Below are 22342 nucleotides of genomic sequence, written 5' to 3'. Positions count from 1 at the left end.
GCTAACATGCGAATGACAGTGGACAGGCTAACATGCGAATGACAGTGGACAGGCTAACATGCGAATGACAGTGGACAGGCTAACATGCGAATGACAGTGGACAGGCTAACATGCGAATGACAGTGGACAGGCAAAACCGTTCAATTGTTATGAACAGCTGTTCAAACAGCTGGAGATGGACAAAATGGTGTGTTCATAACAATTTCACAGTTTTGCCTTGTAAGCTAGCAAATACTGTAGATCCAAGTTGGCTAAACTTGAAATATAAAGATTAGTTTGAGACCTGTGTTAGTTTTATATAATGCCTGCAACAATAAGTTAGTCATTATTAGTGAATGTACATTATGCATGGTTTTTAACAAAAATGGCTTTTTCATACACAGACTTGAAAGCCAGATCAGTGATTATTGAGGAAAAAAAGCCAGTTAAACTATTTAGATAAAATAATTATGTTTAGCCTAGCCATAATTTCACAAGCCCTGAATTCATTAGATTATTGCTGACTGTTTGAAATGCAGTGGATTTGACCTTTAATTGTACAACAAAGCTTAGCTAGAAAAACCTTCAAATAATCTAGATACTGTATATCATAAATCGACCCATAAGTGAAATAAGAAATAAGAAGAAATTGAGATCTGATTTTTAGGCCATATCAGCCAACCCACACACTTTACATGCATACATGTAAATCAAGACTCAGTCGCAGCACAAGCATTGTCATACAAACAGTTATAAACTCGAAAACCAGTTTCATTCGCATTATGGCAGGCACGTCTATCACACAAAGACATGAACACAGTATCTACGTATCTGCATCTACAATCAATACCACGTTATCAGTTTGTTCAATGTAGAGCAGAACAACCCTGACTATGACCTACTGTAAGTCAAAATACCTCCCTGTATTCTTGACTGTAAATTCAGTGATTTCTCAAGGCTGTTTGCTGTGTGGTGAATATGGGTGATTGTACTTCCATTTTAAAAACAACTTTTTCAGTAGTTTTGTCTTTTGTACCAATCAGCTGTTGAGTGGCAGTGTGGCAACGCAGTGGAGCTTGGCATTAACACCACTGTTTAATGCAGGTAAGGTAAACACACACACACATACACAGATACACTGTTATTGCTCGTCTTCTTCCTCCACTGCCCACCTGTTTAACCTGGTGACCTTCTCCCAGCTTTGTTCATTTGCATGATTCCACTGCAGCACTGCAGGTTGGTTTAATCCCTCTCTCTGCAGCCGACTCCTCCCCTCATACTCCCACCCTCATCCCCCTCTCCCCTCCTAGTGCTGCCTGCCAGACAGCTGAACACACTCATCCCTGGTCCATACGGATTCCTGGACACTGTCTGTGATGTCACCTCAGAGACGTGCTCCCAACACACAAGAGTAAAACTGGCCTCTTCCCAAACTAGTGTAGAAAGACACACAGTGCCACGTTAACAAACTATTCCAAACAAACACTCACATACTAGAACACAAACGTTCCACTAAACACCACACACACACTCACAAACACAGAGACCAATAGAATTACAGAGTCTGGAAAAATACCCCACAGCACATTGTAGCAAACCGTTTTAATTCACTTACTGGATGACTGAGAAAGCAAAAATAGTGGTTGTCATGGTACTGTACATTCAGTGCATTGGGGAGAATTGTACATTCAAACTGACAATGCAGGGAGGCAGGTATGGCAAACATCACAAATTAATCATAATTTAAGTCAGAGAAAAGAATATGCAATACAAAAAACAGTATCGTACAAAACATAGATTTGTGCTGCCATGGACCATCTACAGTTGAGCTCAAACTCTGTTGGTTTGGAAATTCTCCCATTGTGTGCTTTTTTCCTGCATTGGTTGGACAGGCCCAGTCCTGACCAGCAACAGGGGATATGTGCAACAAGGGTTGGCGTGAAAAATCCTGGATGAAATAAGACCAATAAGACCAGCTTCTGCTTGACACACCCAGACAGGGTCCAACGAACAGCCCAAACGACCCACCTCCCCAACCCCTCCAATGCTGTGCTCTCCACCCCCGAGGGCCGAGTTCATCACCGACCAACCTCCCACAGGGCTATATGCTCTGGAGCTGTGGATGTACACACACACACACACACACACACACACACACACACACACACACACACACACACACACACACACACACACACACACACACACACACACACACACACACACACACACACACACACACTGTATCTGGGTAATTGTGTGCACCCCTCAGGCTCCCTGTGCTTTCAGTTTATCATTTTATTGCCAATTAACAGAACACATCAATGCAGCTTCACAATTATACCTTCAGGGGGGTACGAGATAGAGGGAGTGTGTGTGTGTGTGTGTGTGAGTGTGTGGGGGAGCTATTAATCACAGTCAAATCCATTCATTTCACTCTTTGTTGCTCCAATGAATCTTTTGTTCTAGTTAGAGTGCTTGTGTAGAGGAGGGAGTTGAGTAAAACATGCTCCCCTCTAGTCCAGCTGTGTTCTCATGTGTTCTGTTTTCACCAGCTGTATCACTCCACTTTAAGCTCTGGTCAGGTCCATTCCACCCACCCACCCACCCACCCACACACACACACACACACACACGCTCACCTACCCACACACTCCTCTCCAATCCTCTTTACTGACCCTTCTCTACACAAAGGCCTCTCGCTCTAAGAAGCCTATGGTTTTCCATCAAGATTCAGAGCTTTTAAACGGTGAGCTGTAAAAAACGTCCAGCAACACTGACTGGATTAGTACAACCCTGGATGATCAATATGAGATTGCAGCACTCGCCACCTGCCTAGAACGCACACAATTAACCAAAACCAAACAAACAATACCACCCTACAATTCTGACTCCATCACTCTGGTGAATTATAGAGGGGAGAAATGTGTGTGTGTGTTTGGTTCCATTGTAGGCCTGACGTATATCGATCTCTAAAAGGCTCTTTATGAGGAGCCCTGAGTGCCATTGATTCCAGCTGAGTGTATCATTAAAATGTGTGGGCCGTGTCACATAGCCTCTCCCTCGTAAACACAGACAGTAAACACTGCACCCAGATCAGGAGTTAGGGCTGTGATGTGTTTATGTGTTCTCTGCTTTGGTTTTATACTGAACACTCACTTTGACTCCAGCATCCCTCAGCCAGAGAGACCAGGTAAAGATTTAGGGTCCTGATGTCTTTCCCTTGCATGCTGATTTAAGGTCAGAATTTGGGGATAGTAAGCTGATCCTAGATCTGTGTGTACTGGTAACTTCTACCGATAGTGTTTGAACTCCGCTCTGTCTGTCAGGAATTTTTACGAGCTGCTGTCAGTCTCTCTTAATATGTTGTCACGGTGATGTCAATGTCCAACAGGTGTTTTAAACCACCTGCAGGCTTAGAGAGTTTTAAGATATATCAGTGAATGCTACATCTAATGGTAATGAGTCTGGATGCAGTGTGAGGACAGATTTCCTTGTTAGAATATCTCAGCATCTCTCTGTTTCTCTCCACCTCTCTCTCCCTCCCTCTCTTTTCACCGCTGTCTCTTTCTGTCTCTCATAGAGTTGTGTTCTCTCACCGTACTGGCAGATGTATCGGTTGCATGTTTTACAGCGCTGGTCGTTCCAGTTGAAGGCGCTGGAAGCCTGCAGCTCCACACAGTTCCCAAAGCTGCAGGGAGAGAGACACAAGGGAGAGGAGAGAGGGAGGAAGAGTGAGATGGAGAGAGGGGACACAGAGACATCTGGTGGTCAGACAGAAAATGACAGTTCTGCTTTCAAACACAGTAGCCTCAATGTCCAGGGCCCGTATCCACAAAGCATCTCAGATAAGGTGTGCTGATCTAGGATCTGTCCATATAATCATATTCATTTTGATCTAAAAGGAAAAACTGATCCTAAATCAGCACTCCTACTCTAAGATGCTTTGTGGGTATGGGCCCAGGCTTCTCTCCTCCTGACACAGAGGGTGAGGTGATAATGTTAGGCTACGTGAGACTATACCTGTGTTCCACACAATATAGAATAACCATGATGGTATCAATATGTTCATTCCAGTAAAAAATATAGTGGAGTCGCATTTGCAGTGCCTCATTCCACCTGCTTACTGTAGATTCTGACTACAATAATATTATTTTACGATTATCCATTCAACAAGGTGACGTGATAATACAAAGTTATAATTGTTGTTACTATTATCATTAAGTTGTCAAAAGTTATGACTCTCTCACCCCTGGTTGTCAGGCTGTCCAAAGGCGAAGCTGTTGTATGTGGGGATTTCTCCTGAGTCCCAGCGGAAAGAGTCCTTCAGGGGTTTATATGTCAGCCCTGGACACAATACAACAATCTTACAGGACGCTTATCCTTATCTCACCTTGACACATCTCAATGCTGCTTACACAAACTCCCAAAGTCAGTCTGTCAAAGCTATTTGGCTGTATGTATAGAAGGACAGTGAAAGGGACGTACCGATCCAGAAGTTGCGTGTCTCAAAGTCAGGGTCTGTGACCTCGTTGCTGGGCTCCAGCTGGCTGAGGTAAAATGCGAGGATGTCCTGAACTTTCTGGTTGTGGATCTGGGCCAGAATCCCTCCTCGCTCCTGGGGTCCATACACACACCACAACATGGGTTACACACACACACACACACACACACACACACACACACACACACACACACACACACACACACACACACACACACACACACACACACACACACACACACACAAACACACTCTCTCTCTAACCTGACAGCGGGTCTTGGCTCCATAGTAGGTGTTGACCTCTGGAGACACCATGAAGCACTCTCCATCTATCCTCACGTCACAGCTGTGGAAGGGAAACTGCTGCTTCTCTACAGAAACATAAGCAACAGACATTAGGCCTCAGTAAAGGAGACACCAGGCACTGACCATCCATCTTGGCTCAAACTTTGTGTACAGACCGCAGTCCATTCTGGTCACAATAAACACTATGACCTTTTCTCATTGCGTCCTCTCTCCTCTGTCCTCTCCTCCGTCCTCACTCGCCTCCTTTTGAAAACGTTCAAAGTTAGTCGAGGAGAGTTGGCGAGCAGAGTGAACATGGATGAAAATGTGCTTGCTTGAAATTAGATGGTCCTTCTGCAATCGCGCGTCAATAGGCAAATTACGTTTATAGAGGTGGATCCCAAAATAAATGTGTAAAATTATCCAAATGAATTAAGTTAGTTGTGGAAGATATTTTATAGATAAAACAATAAGCAGCATATTGTTTTTAAATGTGTGCATGTTCTTAGTCTCTGACAAAACAAAAGCTGATTCAAATGGGGGTGTGACAGATTTCAAAACCCTTCCATGGTAGGATACATGAGTATCCTCAATGAAAGGTGGCTATCAAGGGGGGGAGGACACTCTTCCTACTTACAAATTGACACACTGCTCGACGACATGACCACTTATCGGTTTCCAGTTCTAGGAGGAGAGAGGAAGGAGGACGGTCTTTTGCCCAAACAAGAAAAACCCCTGAGATGCATATGGCTTGATAACATAGTAAACATTGAATCTAATCAGGCTGAAGCTTAATAGAAGAGAGGGTGCATTGACTTAGATACAATGATGACAGGAGTTCATTCTGGTTTAAAGTAATGGTGTGACAGTATCACAATGGCTACCTAAACGTATTCCCACCATGGTTGGGGTCAATTCCATTTAAATTAATACAGTAAAGTTTCAATGTACTTCCTGAATTGACTGGAATTTAAATGGAATTGACCCCAACCCTGATTCCCACACACATACACACTCACCTGCACATTCAGCACCCCCATAACCAACATCACACTCAGCACCCCCATAACAAACATCACACTCACCTGCACATTCAGCACCCCCATAACCAACATCAAACTCAGCACCCCCATAACCAACATCACACTCACCTGCATACTCAGCACCCCCATAACCAACATCACACTCAGCACCCCCATAACCAACATCGCACTCACCTGCACACTCAGCACCCCCATAACCAACATCACACTCAGCACCCCCATAACCAACATCGCACTCACCTGCACACTCAGCACCCCCATAACCAACATCACACTCAGCACCCCCATAACCAACATCACACTCAGCACCCCCATAACCAACATCACACTCAGCACCCCCATAACCAACATCGCACTCACCTGCACACTCAGCACCCCCATAACCAACATCACACTCAGCACCCCCATAACAAACATCACACTCACCTGCACATTCAGCACCCCCATAACCAACATCACACTCAGCACCCCCATAACCAACATCACACTCACCTGCATACTCAGCACCCCCATAACCAACATCACACTCAGCACCCCCATAACCAACATCGCACTCACCTGCACACTCAGCACCCCCATAACCAACATCACACTCAGCACCCCCATAACCAACATCGCACTCACCTGCACACTCAGCACCCCCATAACCAACATCACACTCAGCACCCCCATAACCAACATCACACTCAGCACCCCCATAACCAACATCACACTCAGCACCCCCATAACCAACATCGCACTCACCTGCACACTCAGCACCCCCATAACCAACATCACACTCAGCACCCCCATAACCAACATCGCACTCACCTGCACACTCAGCACCCCCATAACCAACATCACACTCAGCACCCCCATAACCAACATCGCACTCACCTGCACACTCAGCACCCCCATAACCAACATCACACTCACCTGCACACTCAGCACCCCCATAACCAATATCACACTCACCTGCACACTCAGCACCCCCATAACCAACATCACACTCAGCACCCCCATAACCAACATCGCACTCACCTGCACACTCAGCACCCCCATAACCAACATCGCACTCACCTGTACACTCAGCACCCCCATAACCAACATCGCACTCACCTGCACACTCAGCACCTCCATAACCAACATCACACTCACCTGCACACTCAGCACCCCCATAACCAACATCACACTCACCTGCACACTCAGCACCCCCATAACCAACATCGCACTCACCTGCACACTCAGCACCCCCATAACCAACATCACACTCAGCACCCCCATAACCAACATCGCACTCACCTGCACACTCAGCACCCCCATAACCAACATCACACTCAGCACCCCCATAACCAACATCACACTCAGCACCCCCATAACCAACATCGCACTCACCTGCACACTCAGCACCCCCATAACCAACATCACACTCAGCACCACCATAACCAACATCGCACTCACCTGCACACTCAGCACCCCCATAACCAACATCACACTCAGCACCCCCATAACCAACATCGCACTCACCTGCACACTCAGCACCCCCATAACCAACATCACACTCACCTGCACACTCAGCACCCCCATAACCAACATCGCACTTGCAGGAGCACTCCTCTTCTTTGTAGCGGCCGTGCACACACTTCACACTGCAGCGCACTGAAACACACACACAGTCACATAGAGTATATCGACCATGATGCACCTACAGAGATACCTGAACACACACACTGCAGAGCATGCCTAGTCAGACAGATAATAATGACTGTAGTAGACTGTCACACTGGTAAACACAGGCACATAGACTGGTACCCTGACAGAATCGTCCGGTGAACCTAGGTCCACAATGACACTGGCAGGAGGAGATGTTCAGACGACCATGCTGTCCACAGCTCATACGACATGGGTTCCTGGGGGTCTCTGGAACACAGATACAATTTCCTAAATACCTATGCTTAAAAGTCTTCATTTTACCATGAATAGATTTAGCCTCCAGTTAGTACTTGTTCTCTGACAAGGCCATCATTGCATGGTAAGTGGTTAAGTGTTGGCTATACAGTTAAACCGGATTAAGAGAAATCCCCTTCACATGACAATACTTCAGTGAGGCAAAAAATACACTTAACATCTTTGGCTCAAAATAGATAATGAACTGTCATCTTCAATAGAGGTGATACGTCGCTTTTAGTGCACTAAAGAGATTCTAAGGCAGCAATCTGTAGAGAACAGAGTTGGTTGAAATAGATACTACTTTGAGTAAGGAACAGCTAATATGATTCAAATGCTAACATTTCTCACTAATTTAAAGGTAGACTCAACTATATGCACAAAGTAAACAGCATAGTGGGTCCATTTCCACAACAACTAAGAGCGTTGAAGTGCGAGGCTAAACTTCACCGCTGTTTTGGTCCCGTGGCTCCCACGCTGTAACAGTGTGAAGCAAACCCATGCACATGCGCAGATACTATGTGTGACTGTGAGAGAAAAGTATTGCATCTCACTCATCGCAAAATCTGCCATGCTGCTCATGGCAACATCATTTCACTGAGTCTACCTTTAAATGTATGAGAGTGTTCTCTATAGGGGTCTCACCACACAGTCCTCCCACATGGTCCCACAGTCTGAAGCAGCCTGACATGGAAGAGGTGCAGAGAGAACAGGAGAAACCAGCCACATAGGGCACCACCAACCTCCCATTCACCTCCCAGTTACCCCTGCAGAGAGACATATATCACACACGTATACATGTACACACACACACGTACAAACACGCACACGCACACGCACACACACGCACGCACACACGCACGCACACACGCACGCACGCACGCTAAGGCTGAGTACTAAAACAGGAGGAGAAGTTTGACATCAGGTAAATTAATTGTGTTCTTACCCAGGGTAGTATGCACAGACAAACAGCTCCCAGAGAGCATCACCCCTCAGACACAACTGTCTGGCACAGCCCACATTACTGGAGGTGGCCCACACCAACTACAGCAGAGAGAGAGAGAGAGACAGACAGACGGACAGAGAGAGATTGATAGAGTTAGAGAGAAACAGAGTGGGAAAGGGAGTATATTGGCAACACAATGTATTGGCAAGTGGGCAACACAAACTCAGTCACGCCAATTAGTCAAATTGAAATCATAGTCGAATTGAGACTTCTTGTTTTGACACAAAGTTACTTAGGGTTGCTGCACAGTTGGCAGATCCAGTACTGTTAACCATTACCTGTGTGTAGTGTTGGCAGGTAGCATTCTCTCTGCATTGCCCACTCAAGTACATGAAGTCCCTCCCTTCCTCGAACCATGAGTCAATGACCTCAGCAAATGAAGTTGTGGCATGGGCTGAGTGATGGGTGTTCCAGCCAATGTGGTGGAGCTGTTGGTCCTGAGGAGAGGGGTCTGTGTGGCAAGACTCCGCCCTCTCCTGGGCAAGTAGAACCAGCTTCTCACTCCAATCCTACAGATATGGGGAAGGGGGAGAAGACAACACACGCACATACACACACACGCACACACGCACGCACACACACACACACACACACACACACACACACGTTTAAACTAATACAAAGGGGGACAACCTTCCATTGACTGAGGGTGACAGACCGACTTCCTCTCTTTGTGACCTGAAGGGCCCTATTTCAGGGACACATTTTGCTTTTGAGACACTCCCCATGCCAGGCTCACCATTTGGCCTCCAATTGTTAATGTTCACTGACAATGTTTCTTCTGAAGACTTAGTCGCAGAGCTCTGGAAATCTATAGCCTAAAATGGATATGGTATTTGTGCAGGGACTGATGGGGAGATCGATAAAAAGACAGACTGTGTGGGAGTATGGGAGGGAAATAAATAAATAAAGTTGGTTGTATGAGCACAGACCATGGCAGAGTGACTGCTGCTCCGCCAGCTGACCATTAGGTCACTGAGTATACTATCTCATCCTCATAGGCCTTAAATAGATCAACAACAGCAAGTGTGCTATTCATCGCTAAAGGCCAGCACAGGCCATGTGATGGTACCTGATCTTAAACAGGACAGTCCTAAAGAAACTACACAGTCAGTATGGTGAACAGCGAACAGCCTGGGAGTCTGAAAGGTGATCTCTGCTTTCAAAGCTGGTGCACCCGAGCCACTGCCTGTTCACCCCGCTATCATCCAGAAGGCGAGGTCAGTACAGGTGCATCAAAGCTGGGACCGAGAGACTGAAAAACAGCTTCTATCTCAAGGCCATCAGACTGTTAAACAGCCACCACTAACATTGAGTGGCTGCTGCCAACACACTGACTCAACTCCAGCCACTTTAATAATGGGAATTGATGGGAAATTATGTAAAATATATCACTAGCCACTTTAAACAATGCTACCTAATATAATGTTTACATACTCTACATCATTCATCTCATATGTATACGTATATACTGTACTCTATATCATCTACTGCATCTTTATGTAATACATGTATCACTAGCCACTTTAACTATGCCACTTTGTTTACATACTCATCTCATATGTATATACTGTACCCGATACCATCTACTGTATCTTGCCTATGCCGCTCTGTACCATCACTCATTCATATATCTTTGTGTACATATTCTTTATCCCCTTACACTTGTGTCTATAAGGTAGTAGTTTTGGAATTGTTCGCTAGATTACTTGTTGGTTATTACTGCATTGTCGGAACTAGAAGCACAAGCATTTCGCTACACTCGCATTAACATCTGCTAACCATGTGTATGTGACAAATACATTTGATTTGATTTGACTTAGGGGAGGATTCCGGCTAAGCAAGGTGTCCTATGAGCCCTGTATTTGTGTTTATTATGCCAAGGCAGCAGCTACTCTTCCTGGGGGTGCAGCAAAATTATACAATTTTAAAAGCATTGCATTCACAACACACTGTGCCCCCTCAGGCCCTTACTCCACCACTACCACATATCTACAATACAAAATCCATGTGTACTTGTGTGTATAGTGCATATGTTTTCGTGTGTGTGTATGTATGTGTCTGTGCCTATGTTTGTGTTTCTTTACAGTCCTCACTGTTCCATAAGATGTATTTTTATCTGTTTTTTAAATCAGATTTTACTGCTGCATCAGTTACTTGATATGGAATGGAGTTTCATGTAGTCATGGCTCTATGTAATACTGTGCGCCTCCATAGTCTGTTCTGGACTTGACACCTGTATTTAACATGAGATCCTCTAAGCTTTACAGGAATGTGGTTCTGAATATTAACAGCAACACCTCCACCATTCGCATTTCTGTAAATGTTTTCATTGCTTTACTGGGAAGCTTAGCAGAAGTAGATATGCTCTTGTTATTTATGTTAGTGCAGGGTGAGCTGCACACAGTGGACTTCCTACTAGGGCATACTGCCTCAGTGCTAACAGTATAAATCTGGTTCATAGGCACATGATTACAGCATACAATAGCTGTAGGATCAGCAGAGGCAGTTAGAGGGACATCAATTAGGTTACTTACATTGTGTCTTCCAATGCCCCTGGTATAATATACATTTGCTTCAGCATTATGACAACTCAGTGTCACGATGGTAGGGATTAACTGAGCTGGGCTTTGGGTCATTAGTAAGTCATTGTCTCAACGCAGCCTTGTAAATGCTGTGAAAGGATCCAGGAACCCAAATTATTTGGGTGGATCCCATCCTCCTTATAAAACATGTTTTGTTTCCAAAAGGTATCGAAATTGTCAACAAAAGTTACACCCATTGAGCTCCTCTATGTCTCTCCTCTCTCTATGAGAGGAGGGACATAGACATTGGTGGACTGGGATGTAGGGGGAGAGAGAAGTAAGGGGAGTTGGAGAAGGGGTCATGGAGTGTAGGGGTAAATCGGGGGTGGGGAGTAGGGGACCACAGGCAGGACAGTCTGGATGGGTTAGCATCCTTTAATAATGCCCTGGTCTGGTGAGAGGTGCGTGTCTCTAAAGTGGAGGGATCAAATGAAATCCCAACGTCACACACCTATTAACATTCTCTCCTCTCCTGGCACAGAGCCGGCTACAACATAGACAGACTCACAGGGTTATGCTTAAAGACACAGTGCAGTCAGAGACATGATGGGCCTGTCAGTATCAAGTACTGAGTTGGGATATCCGCCCACTAAAGAGACACAAGGCACTGAGGCAGATGAAGAACTGAGTGTCTAAACAGTGTCCCAGTAGACACATATATAAGCATACAGTGCATTCAGAAAGTACTCCGACCCCTTGACATTTTACACATTTTGTTACTTTACAGGCTTATTCTAAAATAGATTATATTGTTTTTTCCCCCACATCAATCTACACACAATACCCCCTAATGACAAAGCAAAAAGAGGTTTTTAGAAATGTTTGCAAATGTAAAAAATATTGGTGTGAGGATATATCACTGTGTTCTTGGGGACCTTCAATGCTGCAGAAATTGTTTTGGTACCTTTCCCTAGATTTGTGCCTCGACACAATCCTGTCTCGGAGCTCTACAGATAATTCCTTCAACCTCATGGCTTGGTTTTTTACTCTGACATGCACTGTAAACTGTGGGACTTTTTTAGACGTGTGTGCTTTTCCAAATCATGTAGAAATCAATTGAATTTACCACAGGTGGACTCCATTCATGTTGTTGAAACAGGATGCACCTAAGCTCAATTTCGACTCTCATAGCAAAGAGTCTGAACACTTATGTAAATAAGGTATTTCTGTTTTTTATTTGTAATACATTTGCAAACATTTTATGAAAACCTATTTTCGCTTTGTCATTATTGGGTATTGTGTGTAGATTGATGAGGATTTATTTAGACTAAGGCTGTAACATAACAAAAATGTGGGAAAAGTCTGAATATTTTCTGAATGTACTGTATAAGCAGCATATAACCAGTGTGGATTCTTCTGTTTTGCTGATGAGGAACTGATGAGGCAGCCTCTGCCTCTGTTAGGACAGGGAGACGGACAGTGGCTGTCACTCATTGGCTAAGCCGTTTGACCCCTGTCTCGTCTTGTGCGTGTCGAGTGGTAGCAGAATGTCTCCGCTCAGCGTTAGCTGCCCCGACAACTGCAGCCAGTTATCGTGGAGACGGCTGTCAGCACTCAGGACCCGAATGTGAAAGGGGCGTGTTTCCACATATGCCGTTTCACGACTGGCCCCCAAAGAAGGGGTCCTGTTTCAGAGATGGGGAGAGGGGACAGAGGGGGAGGAAAGGGGGAGGGAGAGAGGGTATCCTGGCACACATCAGTGGGATGTCATGCAAAGCTATCTGACTCCCATTCGCTCTTCAGAGAGATCTAAAAGTTAGCCAGGCCCTCCACATCCAACCATCTCCCCATTTCACTGACCCCCGTCTCTTCTCCTTCACCATTACTACAGCCCCCACCAGTCGCATCTTTCCACACCTTCTCAACGTTGCTCCTCAGAGATTCTGCCAGCCTTCCATTACCTTGAGAGGGCCCCCAACACAAACACTCTCCAGGCCACTCCTGTCCTACTGATAGCCACAGCTCACAGCCTGCCTGTGTGTACTCAGCAGAGCTCACAGCTGGTGTTTTCACCTGAATGTGTGTTACATAAAAACACCCCCGTTAGAGGGAAGCCAGAATGAGACAGCCAAACAAATCAATGTCATTTCCTCCACAGTGGCTTTGACTCTGTCCACTGACGGGGTGAAAAGAGGGGAGTTTTCATGTTGTCACCTTTTAAGTTAATCTTCATCTGGCACATCAGTGTTAATATTTAAGGGCCTTCTAAAAGGGAACACTGACCCGTTTGTCAATTATTCAACCTTGCAGTGAAGTAAGAGATCCTCAATACTCACAAACACTAACTGGAGACATGTGTTTCAATTTATTAAGGAAAATACCTACTAAAACTCAGATGGTCTTATGACTGACACATGAAAACATTGGAGAGAATACAACATGCCCAGTGTATGGGAATATACATGCCATACTATAAAGAGCTTGGAAAGGATGATGTTGCTTCCTGTAGGACTAACTTCATCATTAGCACTACTTCCTCATCATAGGACATTTGTTGTTTGATGAATGGAGGCATGTCCAGATGTCAGGGGAGTGACAGCTAATTAAGAGTCTGTGCTAAGCCCCTTTGAGCACATTGTTCCCTCTGATGTCCTCTGGTCAAAATCATCAGCGCACACTTTGATGCCTCCAGAGGGGAGCAGGGTCACCGGGCAAGTCCCCTTCTTGAATGTTCCATTTTCACATCACAATGCATCAGTGGCAAGGAATTAAGTAACTACAGGAGTGAAGCAAAGACCAGACATAGGAATATGTTTAGTCTTACTCTGCTATGGTCCGTAAATTCAACAACTTATAGCCGAGGAATTGATGTTGGCAAGTAGTGTAAAATAAGCCAAGACAGCGGAGCTTTTAAAAGCAGTGACAATCAGCAGGAACACTGTTTCCCAGTCGATGTTTTCATGCGCACTCAAATCTGTCTGTTAGCCGTGTGAGTCCTCAGCTAAGTGGAGACATTAAGCGGGTTGAACTTTGACCTAATGTACTGTAAATTACTTAGCTGCAGACATACACATAGCCTATACACTTTGTCTCACACATACCCAGCAGGCAAAACTTGAAATTATGTCATTACAACGAGAAAACGAGTTTCTGCAATGTGTAGACAAACGCCTCCCTTTCCTGTCTTACACCAAAAGAAAATATCTCATTTCCATTTCTGTATTTGAAGCAAAGTACCTCCTATTGTCAGACAGGCTTCCCCAGCCCTAGGTGAACATCCAGAGGGCATGGACTGAGTACAGAGAGAGAAGAGCCTCATTTGTGAAACTGTGTGAAGCACTGCTCTTTTATCTCCTGAAGAGAAGAAGAAGAGGGAGAAGAGGGAGGCTGCTGCAGGGCCACACTATAATCTCTTTACCGACAAAATCAGTCAGCGCTTACCCACGCCTGCTGCCCTGCCTGGGTGGAAATTCCTCAAAGAGAATCACAAACGCAGCTAAAGCCCTGAGCCTTTTAAGCGTTTATCAGTAAAGCTCCTTAATATGCTTCTTCAGCTCGCCCGGGATTCCTCCATCGGCCTTCGCAAGCAAATTACCTGTAATACCACAGTCCTGAATGCAGCATGATAATATCCTCATCCTCTTTTTCTCATTACGTGTTATCAGCTATGTGCAGTTTGCCGATGCTTAGCAGCAGTCTAGGAACTCTGCTCTATCATTGGCTTTGAGAACGCAATCTATGATAAGTGACGGTTTTGGACAAAACGGCCATTAGGCCTCTAGGACATACACTATTCAACCCCACCATTGTGTGTTTCATTATCCACTGATTGTCCTCTGTCTTCGTCTGTCCTCATGCAATGTAAGCAAAGGGAGATAAGACTGGCACAGTAATAGATGGGAACAGATATAGAGAAACTGCCCAGTGGATTATCATTGGAGGCTTGTCACACATTCGTGTTGTTTCAGGCTGTACAGTGCCCACCCACACTGATCAAATACTTATTTTCCACCATAATTTGCAAATAAATTCATTAAAAATCCTACAATGTAATTTTCTGGATTTTTTTTCTCATTTTGTCTGTCATAGTTGAAGTGTACCTATGATGAAAATTACAGGCCTCTCTCATTTTTAAGTGGGAGAACTTGCACAATTGGTGGCTGACTAAATACTTTTTTGCCCCACTGTATGTGCAATAATAGTGTATAACATGATCTCATCTCTGTTCCCCACACATACAATTATCTGTGAAGTCCCTCAGTCGAGCAGCGAATTTCAAACGCAGATTCAACCACAAAGATCAGAGAGGTTTTCCAATGCCTCGCAAAGAAGGGCACCTACTGGTACATGGGTAAAACAAAAAAAACAGACATTGAATATCCCTTTGAGCGTGGTGAAGTTATTAATTACACTTTGGATGGTGTATCAATACACCCAGTCACTACAAAGATATTGGCATCCTTCCTAACTCAGATGCCGGAGAGGAAGAAAACCGTGAATGTTCCTGAGTGTCCGAGTTACAGTTTTAACTTAAATCTACTTGAAAATCTATGGCCTGAAAATGGCTGTTGAGCTATAATTAACAACAAATTTGACAGAGCTTGAATAATTTTGAAAAGAATAATGGGCAAATGTTGCACAATCCAGGTGTGGAGAGCTCTTAGAGACTTACCCAGAAATACTCACTGCTGTAAATGCTGCCAAAGGTGCTTCTACAAAGTATTAAATCAAGGGTTACTTACTTATTTACTTATGTAAATTAGATATGTATGTATTTAATTTTCTATAAATTCGCAAACATTTCTATAACAAAGTATTGAGATCATTTTTTGTTATTGACCAAATACTTATTTTCCACCATAATTTGCAAATAAATTCATAAAAATTTCAACAATGTGATTTTCTGAATTTTTTTTCTTCTCATTTTGTCTGTCATAGCTGAAGTGTACCTATGATGACAATTACAGGCCTCTCTCATCTTTTTAAGTGGGAGAACTTGCACAATTGGTGGCTGACTAAATACTTTTTTGCCCCACTGTAAAAAGGATCTCTAAGGTCAGGGCGTGACAGATATAGATACTTTTGTACCTGTTTCCTCCAGCATCTTCACAAGGTCCTTTGCTGTTGTTCTGGGATTTATTTGCACTTTTCACACCAAAGTACGTTCATCTCTAGGAGACAGAACGAGTCTCCTCCCATACATGAAGGGCACATTTTGGCATTTGCTGTATGATCAATGAGAAACTCCATATTGCAAATGTACGGTCCCTTACTAGACATCCGCAAATGTTTGTAAAATTCGATGGCGATGGTGTTGGGCCGTGCACCGGGGCCAAATCTTCCGGGAAGTCATCGAACGATGTCTCTAGGACATTCGGTTTCCGTTTTATAAAATGTTCAAACTTTGGTCATTTTTCCGCTGTCCTGGTAAATTTCACCATGTTGCGAATGGAATCTTATTGCAAATGTACAAAACATCACCAATCACAACATGGCCATTTCTCCTAAAAGGAAAAGACTTCGAAGACGAAACTTGGTGAGCATAGGTTTGGACTAATGGGCCGTTAGCCCCGAAAAAGACTGTGTCGAGGCCTCAACGCTTTTTGAGTTAAGGAAATTTTTCTGGGATTAAAGGTCAAAAACTAAAATAGTCGAAGTACATGAACCTACGGTGTCAGGAAAAAAGAATCAGCCATTTATCTATCATAATTTAAGATTGGTGATGCTCAAAAAAAAAATTCTGGCGAATCCGTTAAGGTGGGTTTTGGAGCTCTGCGAGATTTCTGTGATTTTGTGTGATTTTGTGAAATCACACACACTCATTCAACCCTCTGTAAATTTAATGTAAAGACTTAAAACTCAAAATTATGTGGATAGAGGATAGAGGATATGTGTTCACTTTCCTGTGTCAACCGGAAGTGCCTTAAATTGGGGTCATAGGGGCTGTTTCGAAGGGTTAAAAAGGTCAGATCAGATGTGTGATTAGGCAACCCTCATGAACTGTAAATCAGTCATTTCTCCCAACAGATGTCAAAGAAAAGCTCTCTCTCACACACACACACAAACAGCAAGGATGGAGTGACACAGTGCGGGGCTTAAAGACACAAAGAGCCTACAATGGCATTACCATAATCTCTAGGCTGTGCCGGGTTTAACGAGATGCCCCGCTTGACCGTAGCTCGCTCGGTCTGAGCGCAGCGACCATGAAAAAAAGTAGGCCCATAATGAAGCCTGGCCCTAAATTTCAGGTGCTTTTAGGGGACAGTGGCGGAACCATTAGGGTTAGAAGGACAATTCAACCAATGGAACGTTCCTGAGGTCCTCCCGATCTGTGCAAGCCTAACCTTGACCGTGTGGCATTAACCCTTAACAGTGAAAACAGGGTGTTTACATCAAACAGTTTGCAATGACTTCTCTCCCCATATGAATACATTGCCTGCTCCCCTAAATTCAACCTGAAGCCTATGTAGGATATGAATATCTTATGAACCTGTCTTCGATGACAATTCATCAGGCCACTATGAACCTGTGTTGATTCTAAGCTTCCTGGAGCAACCGGAAGTGGTTAAATTCACTATAAAGGTGTTTTGATATACCCAACTTGCAGATTGTGAAAACACTGCATTCAACCCTGTGTAAATCAGTCAATTCTTAACGTAAAGACTTTAAACTCAGGATTCTGTAAAAGCCTACCCCAATGAGGATAGCCCCTTAAATTGAGGTCATAGGGACTGTTTCGAAGGGTTAAAAAAGTCAGATCTTTCCAAAACTTCATACGTGTGATTAGGCAACCCTCATGAACTGTAAATCAGTCATTTCTCCCATCAGATTTCCAAGAAAAGCGCACACACACACACACAGCAAGGACGGAGTGACAGTGTGGGGCTTAGAGACACACAGAGCCTGCAATAGTTACCTTTGTTCAAACTATCAAAGAACCGTCAGACCTAGAGCTCGGAAATTTTAGAAACCTGTTCTAGAGCTCAAGTCGATAGTGCACGGTGAGTTATGTGGCTCTAGAAGAAGACCGAGAAACAGCCTCGTACATTTGCAATAACTTCAATACATTTTGACCATCATGAAAATGACAACATTTAGAAAAGTCCCAGAGTCGCAAGACTAGGTGCATTGAAACCACCTCGGCCCATAGAGATCGGCCCTAAATTTTCTGTCCGATAGCTCATTTAAAGACCCCGTAGCAACGTCCGGAAAATGTGGATTATCAGCACCAATTAAGGTCGCTGCTATGGCTCCAAATGACCTATCGAGCCGAAACTTGGGTTTCTGGGTCGCCTCAACTAGACCTACACATAATGTCAGAACTGGACCCGCATCTAGAACGTAACTACATGTTTTATGTTTTTAGTATGGTTTAAACCGAAGGTGCTGTGAATTTTGGGCCTGCTCTGAAATATGTGATAGTTGGCTTCTAAACAAGTTGGAAAAAGTAGGTGTGGTGTCAGTTTGTATCAGTTTGGTGTCCGAATGATATCTAATTGACTGATGGATGGTGACTTGCTGGCTGACTTTTGTCCATTTGCAATATGTTTAAACAGTGTTAGACCATCACCAAATTGACATTCTGAAATCAACACCAACAAGCGATGGAGAGGAACCAGAATCACTGCCCGGCCATCCCAAGTTCAAATTCGTGATGGTAAATGCCCATTGAAACATATTGCAAATGGACAGCCTGGTGATTGGAATGGGTTACCAAAATGTTTTTATTTTTATTGCCTTTAGGGGGGTGCAAGGGGTCTACTGCCCATCCAATAGCGGGCGCCCCTGGTCATTTTGGATGTTTTTCAAAAAATCATTAAAAAACAACAGAGTCCCACTTCTCTCTCATCATACATGACAAATAGACCATCTAGGTTGATTCATGGCTTAACATAGTGCTATATATCATTTGGGCAGTATAAATTACATTTGAACATGGTTCACTGACTTTTGGGTTTGGAAACCTACTTCCTATGATCGTACATGACAAATGGACATAACACCCTGATTTGACACTATCAATACTTTCATATTGAATTTGGACATTTCTTATGGCATTTGGCAATGGTTCACTGACTTTCCGGGGGGGTATTCCCTTACTTATTGGTATGATGGCTGCGTGGTTCCATGATGTTTATACTTGCGTACTATTGTTTGAACAGATGAATGTGGTACCTTCAGGCGTTTGAAAATTGCTCCCAAGGATGAACCAGACTTGTGGAGGTCCACAATTTTTTTCTGTGGTTTTGGCTGATTTCTTTTGATTTTCCCATGAAGTCAAGCAAAGAGGCACTGAGTTTGAAGGTAGGCCTTGAAATACATTCACAGGTACACCGTCAATAAACTCAAATGATGTCAATTAGCCTATCAGAAGCTTCTAAAGCCATGACATCATTTTCTGGAATTTTACAAACTGTTTAAAGCCACAGTCAACTTAGTGTATGTAAACTGTTAGTTTGAATAGAGACAGAGAGACACCGTATGTAATCCTCCTGGTATATCTATCTCAGAGCCCTAGGGACAGATCCCAGATCCACCCCACACAGTGTTTATGGCCTTCAGCATTAACACCCTGCCAGAGACAGCCCCATACAGAACAGCTGTGGTGTCAGTGTCCCTGTGACTGCAACATGCACTGTCTTCGTTAACAGACTGATATTCACTGTCTCACTGTTGGGAATATCAATGTTTCAACAGAAGATACCCTGTGAGAAATCTCTGGTGTCGCTGCCTTTCTTTAGTTGTTAGAGATGGGGAAATGGGGATACCCTCAGAGAGGGAGGAACTGTGACTACTTATGAGGATACGATTTCAACTGATCTGTACAGTACCTTTGGATATAATATATAGCTGTGTTATAAATCATGGATCAAATGGAGGGCCTTTACCGAGGGCTCGGTTAACCAAGAGACAGACTCTGTGACAAACTGTAATTGGGAGCATGGGAAAGAGCACGGGGTGGGTTTCTGGCAGGGCTCTATTTCAGGTGACCTTGGTGTCTAGCAGGCAGCAGCAGCCATGTAACTCAGTGATGTGTTACAAAGGGGCCAGCCTGCATGGCAGCACGGCAGTCGGCCGAGTTACATTTGCTTACAGCTTCGGGTAGAAGTTGCCCTTATAGAGCTAGGACCAGCCTATCCTCCCCAATCAGACGGGCAAACAGACAAACAGACAGACAAACTGACACACACATAATAAATATAATGAAAGGCAGGCAAGGCAACTAACCATTTTTTGCATGTTAGCGGCCATGGGGGTGACCCAGCTGCGCAGCCTATTGTGCTGTGTAACAATCAGAAAATGCTCCTTCAACCCAAGCCCTGGAATAAAGAAAAGCACACAATTATTTAGGACTGGTCGCCATGGCAATGGAATGCAAGTGTCTGTAAGGGGGCAAGGGGGTTGGCTGAAAGGTCTGTTGATACAGTAGCACTCCACAACATTGGGACAGTGTATATCCACAGCCGGTACATGTGATAGGCTAAACAAATGTGTATGGCCTATCATTTGAAGAACAAAAATGTGTATGGCCTGTCATTGGAGAGCTAAAATGTGTTTGGCCTATCATTGGAGAACTAATATCTCTATTCAATATATAGGCCTTGTAGCCTTACTGAGGATGTTTTTCCCAAATAGGGTTCTGACAGAAATATAACAAAATCTTACAGTTTTCAAAATCCTATAGCATTCTTTATTTCATTGGGAAAGAAGAAAAATCCCATAGGTTATTTTGACTGGTGGATTAAACGTAGCATAGCATAATTTACTAATGAATGTCCAATGTTTAGCCTATATGCAAATCACATTTTTGCAATTTACAAAAGTTAAGATGGAATGTAGGAAACAGATGACAATTTACAAGTTGTATCTGCTTCAAATTAGTTGGTTAGTCCAGTAGGGCTCAGCTGATAGAACATGGGTTGTGGGTTCGATTCCCACGGGGGCCTAGTATAAAAAGTGTAATCACTCATTACGATACATCGCTCTGGATGATAGCGTAAAATGTTAGCCTATATCCACTGTAAATTAAATAACATCCTGCATTAATTATAATAGTTTGAGGACTTTTTGCAAGAGAAGCTAATAAAAACAACCACACATATACTGTATCGCGTGCATCGGCCACCCTGCTGTTTTCCTCTGACCAGCGCTGAGCCGAACACAGAACTGTCGACGCGCGCTCTTACCGCTCTCAGATGAATCAGCGCGTCTCGGTTTCTCCGTGATTATCCTATTCGCGTGGGTGAGGTACGGGGTCTGGAGGGTCACCATGAAAAACAGAAGCAGACACAAGGGTCCAGTTAGAGACCCCATGGCTACTGAGGTAAATAGTGCCAAGTACTCTAAACTCCTCGTGGACAAGTGGCTCCCTCTTTTACCCTGCTCTTCTCTCCCTCTCGTTCACTCCCACTCCCCTTCCCACGAGTTTTCAACTGTTCTTATCCACTCACGCGCACAAAGTTGGCCGCTACTCAAACTTTAGTTGAATGAACGATACACGATCTGCTATAAACCCACATGGACAACCAAACATATAAAATCTTGACTGACATTTCAACCACACAGTATTAAGTATCATGCAGTGGTGACCCGGTGGGGCTGTTTAGCTAATATATATATATATATATATATATGTACAGTACCAGTCAACATTTTGGACACACCTACTCGTTCAAGGGGTTTTCTTTATTTTGACTATTTTCTACATTGTAGAAAGACATCAAAACTACGAAATAACACATATGGAATCAAGTAGTAAGCAAAAAAGTTTTAAACAAATCAAAATATATTTATATTTTATATTATTCAAAGTAGCCGCACTTTACCTTGGTGATAGCTTTGCACACCCTTGACATTATCTCAACCAGCTTCACCTGGAATGCTTTTCCAACAGTCTTGAAGGAGTTCCCACATATGCTGAGCACTTGTTGGTTGCTTTTCCTTCACTCTGCGGTCCAACTCACCTCAATTGGGTTGAGGTCAGGTAATTGTGGAGGCCAGGTCATCTGATGCAGCACTCCATCACTCTCATTCTTGGTCAGATAGCCCTTACACAGCCTGAAGGTGTGTTGGG

General features: G+C 43.9%; 1 protein-coding gene across 1 annotated transcript; it reads right to left on the bottom strand.

Moving 5' to 3' along the window:
* Window positions 1-1566: 1566 nt before the first annotated feature.
* LOC109894991 (C-type lectin domain family 18 member A-like) lies at window positions 1567-21773 on the bottom strand. Its single transcript, XM_031831021.1, has 12 exons — window positions 21456-21773; window positions 20497-20588; window positions 9022-9252; window positions 8684-8781; window positions 8383-8504; window positions 7603-7710; window positions 7357-7449; window positions 4748-4854; window positions 4468-4597; window positions 4230-4326; window positions 3579-3670; window positions 1567-2095 (listed from the first exon to the last, which is right to left on the bottom strand). Exons 1-12 carry the CDS (start codon window positions 21580-21582, stop codon window positions 2058-2060), a joined length of 1335 nt encoding a protein of 444 aa, XP_031686881.1. The 5' UTR covers window positions 21583-21773; the 3' UTR covers window positions 1567-2057.
* Window positions 21774-22342: the final 569 nt, after the last annotated feature.

This window comes from Oncorhynchus kisutch, linkage group LG8, assembly GCF_002021735.2.
Source record: "Oncorhynchus kisutch isolate 150728-3 linkage group LG8, Okis_V2, whole genome shotgun sequence".
Lineage (NCBI taxonomy): Eukaryota > Metazoa > Chordata > Actinopteri > Salmoniformes > Salmonidae > Oncorhynchus > Oncorhynchus kisutch.
The sequence above is the reverse complement of the archived record's forward strand: the minus strand, read 5'-3'. Positions and strand labels throughout refer to the sequence as shown.

Bases quoted from the DNA above. Each gene is read 5' to 3' on its own strand.
- LOC109894991 (XM_031831021.1), bottom strand. From the start codon at position 21,582: ATGGGGTCTCTAACTGGACCCTTGTGTCTGCTTCTGTTTTTCATGGTG. The intron at 7,711-8,382 runs GTGAGACCCCTA...TCTGTGTTCCAG, and splicing joins CCATGTGGGAGGACTGTGTG to AGACCCCCAGGAACCCATGT. The intron at 7,450-7,602 runs GTACCAGTCTAT...TGTGTGTTTCAG, and splicing joins CACCGGACGATTCTGTCAGG to TGCGCTGCAGTGTGAAGTGT.